The sequence below is a fragment of the Empidonax traillii genome, unplaced genomic scaffold, assembly GCF_003031625.1.
Source record: "Empidonax traillii isolate 1590-97213 ecotype Southwest subspecies unplaced genomic scaffold, ASM303162v1 scaffold186:size1492175, whole genome shotgun sequence".
Lineage (NCBI taxonomy): Eukaryota > Metazoa > Chordata > Aves > Passeriformes > Tyrannidae > Empidonax > Empidonax traillii.
Genome location: NW_020955379.1, coordinates 1059543 through 1064789, shown reverse-complemented (window position 1 = coordinate 1064789; position 5247 = coordinate 1059543). Strand labels below are relative to the sequence as shown.

The 5247-nt window shown below is 38.4% G+C and overlaps 1 protein-coding gene across 2 annotated transcripts in view; it reads left to right on the top strand.

The window, feature by feature from the left end:
* Positions 1 to 4860, top strand: part of MYL12B (myosin light chain 12B) — a 22495-nt gene extending 17635 nt beyond the window's left edge. The window contains exons 3-5 of one of the 2 annotated variants that reach the window (XM_027886383.1): positions 1 to 100; positions 260 to 421; positions 4079 to 4860. In XM_027886383.1, coding sequence (XP_027742184.1) covers positions 1 to 100; positions 260 to 421; positions 4079 to 4251 — 435 coding nt within the window. In that variant the 3' untranslated portion in view covers positions 4252 to 4860. The remainder of the gene's footprint in view (positions 101 to 259; positions 422 to 4078) is intronic. The other variant, XM_027886384.1, reaches the window with a different exon arrangement.
* The last annotated feature ends 387 nt before the right edge of the window (positions 4861 to 5247 follow it).

Here is a 5247-nt window from a genome sequence, read left to right as displayed (position 1 = left end):
TCACAGATTCAGGAATTCAAGGAGGCCTTCAACATGATCGACCAGAACAGGGATGGCTTCATTGACAAAGAGGACTTGCACGACATGCTCGCCTCCCTTGGTAATGTCCCTTTGCTGTTTATGCTTGCCAAGCCAGTTTGGGCTGTTTAAGTGAAATTCCTGAGTTCAGGATATGAGAAGTGTCTCAGTTTGTAGTGCACGATTGACATTAGTCCTTTAGTTTGAAAGCGCAACCAAATATGAATCCCTTTATTTGTAGGAAAGAATCCGACGGATGAATACCTGGATGCCATGATGAATGAGGCTCCAGGCCCCATAAACTTCACGATGTTCCTCACCATGTTTGGTGAGAAGTTAAATGGCACCGACCCGGAAGATGTAATCAGGAATGCTTTTGCTTGCTTTGATGAAGAAGCAACAGGTACGTGGGTGAAACTCAGCTGCTTGGCAGAGTTTGGGTTTTTCTTTTATGTTGTTTACTTAGGTTTCTAAATAGTATGCTGATTTTTGCACCTTTATAAATTAAGTAATCCTAGATGGCATATTCTATGAAGTAATGAGAATTTGGCTTATTACTGAGTGAGAGTAAAAGCTCTCTTGCTGTTCTGTGTCAGTCAGTACTGTGGACTAGTAGTAATGTTCTTCTGTGAGGCTTTGAAGAGGAGTGTTTTAACTGGGCAGTGTGTATGTTTCTCAAAGTGCAAAACAAGATGTATTTGCCATAAGATGAGGAATTCAATTTGGTAATGTGTGATTTTCTATGGCATTGAAAAGGTGACAGTGTGAAATACCTCTGCAGTAGGTCTGAGATGCATCTGAATTCTTCAGTTTTTAATATTTCAAGACAGACTGTCCAGACTTCTTAAACTGTGTTGAACCCTCGTCTTGCTGAGTGCATTTTATGGCTCTGATAACAAATGTCATGTGCAGTGCCCTCACCCGCAGTTGTTTGTTTTCAGCTTGCAGGAAGGGCTGTAACTGTAGTGGTCTAAAGATAAAAATTGGGTGGGGTCTAGAAGGTAGAAATGACAGATGGGACTGACTTGTGTAGTAAAATGAGGGGAAAGAGGAAAACACAGAGCTCAGTTTTACTATATCAGACTATCGGGGTTGTGCCTGTAATCTTGAGGTTAGAGTTTATGCTTTAATTTATTTATTCATGGAGGCTGAGATTCCTGAGAAGCATATAGTAACTTGGGAGGAATCCTTGGGCAATTGTGTGGAATTACAGAGTATTAGCACTTTGATATATTGTGAACTTGTCTTAATAGTATGTTGAAATTATGTAGCCTCTGGACTAGAGATGTCACTACACCTATAACTTTCCTCACAACTGTCCACCACAATATTTTAAGTTAGCCTGTGGATATATGCTCTGAACCTTTCAAAGAATATTATTCTGTTTCAAACAGCTATTTTCAGTCTGTGTATTTTAGCACCTTTTGCCTTTTCAAAGAGCATCCCCTTCCTGCTGTGGTGTAGGTAAACAGGCTTTCTGTTGGTAAGGCCTTTTCAAATGTTAATCGACTTCCTCCTTCTAAAGGGAAATCTCTTTACCATCTCCTAGAGAAGGAAGTTTTTTTGGTAGGTTAATTATTTTCTCTCCATAGGTAGTCTGACTCACTGTGCTACAGTGTGGGTTTTTTTGTGTACACCAAAACAAGAGCCTATGAATAATGATATAAAGAAAATGGTTGTGCTACCAGTTCTTTTGAACAGGAACCTTCTGTGTCTATGTAAACAATAAGTTACTACCCATGTACTGATAAGACTGATTTTATTATCTTTCAACTCTGTGGTAAATGTTTTAGTCTAGTCCTATGATGATTTGAGGATAATGGTTTCACAGTCTGTTTTGTGTCTTATGCCATCCTCAAATTTTAAGCAGGAAACATATGAGATAGTTATGCTGTTCTATTGATTTTTGCTTCATAATAGTCAAAATGCACTCTTCAAAATAATGTGTGATGTATTTGTAGAACCCATGTCATATTTAATCTTTATTCATTTTATTCTCATATTGGCTTCTGATCAGTTTGTTCCTTTTAAGAATGTACAAAAGCCTTTCCAGCTATATCAACCTTTTTTCTTTCACTTTTTTTTTTTCCCTTCATTTCATGTGTGTTTGTTATGGGCCTGACTTTCTAACTCAACATCAGTGTAGGTCTTTTGAAAGAGAGTAATACAAATCAGATCCTACTGATGAGGATAAGATAGTTGTGTGTGTTGCGTTTTACTTATGTTTCCTACTGTGCCAATCGAGCTGGGTATGTTGCTTCAGCATTACTATTGTGTGTAGTACTATGGAATTGGTATAAAATTTGTACCAGTCTGCATTTGGAATGGTTTTTGTCTGCTCTTTGATCCTGCATTGTCATCTGTTTTGTGCTGCCTGCAACAGGCTGAATCTGAAGTTTTGCTTCATTTATTTGTTACTCCCCATCTACGCTGAAGCTGTGTGGGAGGGAGAGTGGGGGTCCCGTTTGCTTTACAATTTGTTGCTGCTAAAATTTTTAGTGTATTCCTAGTCTGGCAGCCCAGTTCAGTGTTTAAACACCTAGCTATTCAGACAGGAGCAATTAAGTCCTTGAGGCTAAACTTGCAGCACCAAAGGCCCTGCATTCTTTGAATACTAATCCTCATGTCATCTCTCATCACCGCTTGGTCTCTGTAGGATTGCTGAAATAGTCTAATCTGTTTAGCTGCTTTTCTCTCTTCTTTACACAAAGAACTCCAATATTTGACCTGATTAAGATGGGCCCGGCTAACTGAACATTCTCCCTCTTTTTGAAGTAGAAGATTGCTGCTAGCTTTCTTGATTTGGAGTCAGTATCCAAGGGCTGGTCTACAATGGAATATGATACTGTTTTCATTAGCATATGTTGAAACATGTTTTTGTTTCCCTTCCCTGCAGCACCACTGTGCTAATTTGTCATGCTCATTGACTGCTTTTTGGTCCCCTGATTCCCTGTTTGGTTTTGTCTCTCTAATGAACTCTGTTTGCTTAAGTTATTCAACTCTCTTTCCAAAGCAGAACTTTTTTATCACATTTTAATTGAATATACATCAGTTGACGTGGGTGTCTACATATGATTTGCAGCTGTTCCACAGAGTTTACATGTCTTCTTTTTGGAACATACTTCTACCTCCTCTGTTCTGTTATTGATATTTCTCCAACTACAGTTCAATAACCAGTTTATTTCTCAAATGAAGAAACTATTGTGCTTTTAAAGACATGGCTGATCTTACTTCAGTATTTAGCAGTTTTTACCTTCTACTATCTCCCATTCGTTGTACACATTCCTTTTTTCATCTCTAATTTTTCCTGGAATTATTTGGCAACTGGTGGTTCTGCCCACTTCTTAAAATGGACTTAGCAGAAGATACCTAGAAACTGCTCATTTTTATATCTTTGTACATTTCCTCAAAAATGTTATGCTAATATTTTAGCATAAAGTAAATAATATAGCCTACCTTTTTTTTTTTTTTTTTACTAGGTTCTCCACCTCCACAGTAAACATGCTTCCTCCCTCCTGAGCTAACTTGCTCAGTCCTGTCTGAAAGTCTTTTCTGTTACAAACTCCCTGGAGGCTTGCCAGGAGTTCATTGTATCCACATAAACCGCCTCCAGCAACACTGTTGTGTATCAACAAGGAGCCAAATGGTGGTTATTTAGTCCCAAGAGGAAACTAGTTTATAGAGGATGTGCAAATATATCTAATTAAGTCAAGAAAAATATAATTCGTTTAAGAGAACTGCTTGTGTAATGAAGACTAGCAATGACAGGAGCTTGTTTTTCCACTTTGAGCCGTTGAAGATCAGGAAATGGAAATAGGTGTTGTTATATCGCAGCAGGTCAGGCACTGTTTTCAAAAATCTGTATGAAATGCATTAAACTTCTCTCCCTGTCCCTTTGCAGTCAAGGAATTTCTTTAGAATGCAATTAAGAAAGTATTTGAGGCTCTTGGTGGAAATGCCTTCGCTGTGTTAGTTAACTGCGTGTCTGTTCCGCTGCTTCTGAAGACCCAGCTAAGAAACCTGGCTTCCCTTTTGTGTCTCTCTGTATGTCTCATTCCAGGGTTCATCCAGGAAGACTACCTGCGGGAGCTGCTGACGACCATGGGAGACAGGTTCACAGACGAAGAGGTGGACGAGCTGTACAGGGAGGCACCCATCGACAAAAAGGGGAACTTCAACTACATCGAGTTCACACGCATCCTGAAACATGGAGCAAAAGACAAGGATGACTGAGCAAATCCATGGATACCTGCAGATAGCTGCTTTTTTTCCCTCCCATTAATTTTATTTCTCAGGATCTGTTTTTTTCTTTTTTTTTTCCTGTTGGGACCTTTTGCATACATTTTTAGCATTCCAGCTTTTTCCTCTGTGGCTTACGCACACCTGCACCTTTGTAATAAGACTGGAAATGGGCAGGGAGAGAGGATGTCTTACAGTGATAGAGGTTGAGGGACAAAGATCAGGGAGTGTGGAGGCCCAGGTAAAATGTCAGTGCTACTCATCCTAGCTGGATTAATTTTACATTTTTAATGGTAACTTTTCAAATAAACCACTGTTCTATTAAGTACATCTTTAAAGTGTTCATGCTAGAAGTTGACTGTTTATCTAATGATATATGTAAATACTTTTGCAACTATATGCAGTCGTGTTGTTACCTACTTTTGCCTTAAAAATGATGCGTAAGTCACTTAAGCATACTGATGTTTGTACTTCGGCGACTGAGTACTTTGCCTGCTACTGTGAGCACACACAATGAAGAAGAAATTCCCATCTTTCAAATTTTAGTGCATTGTAAATTAATCATTCTGTCCAAGACTTGCACATTAAACATTTTAAATCTTATGATTTGATTCAGCGTCTATTTTACTACCTCAGTGCCTCCATTTCTCGACACTGAGTATTATGTTAATGCCACTTTTAAAAAACTTATAAATCCTAGACTTTTCTTTAAAACAAGCTATCATATGTGGATAGAGTTGCTTGAGAGATACTTCTTACCAGAGCTTGGGGGCTGCCAATATTGCATTATTTACATTTCCTTCCAACCATTTATTAGTTTCTTTCTTTTATCTTCCTTTTTTTTTTTTTTTTTCAAAGCACGGTGAGAACAGGGATGGATGAAGAAGGAAGGTGTGCTGTATCTATCCTTTTTGTTTTCTGTCCGAAAATGTTATTCTTGGTTTCCAAATGAAACAATATATGCTATATTTTTAAGAGTGCTGAGAGCGG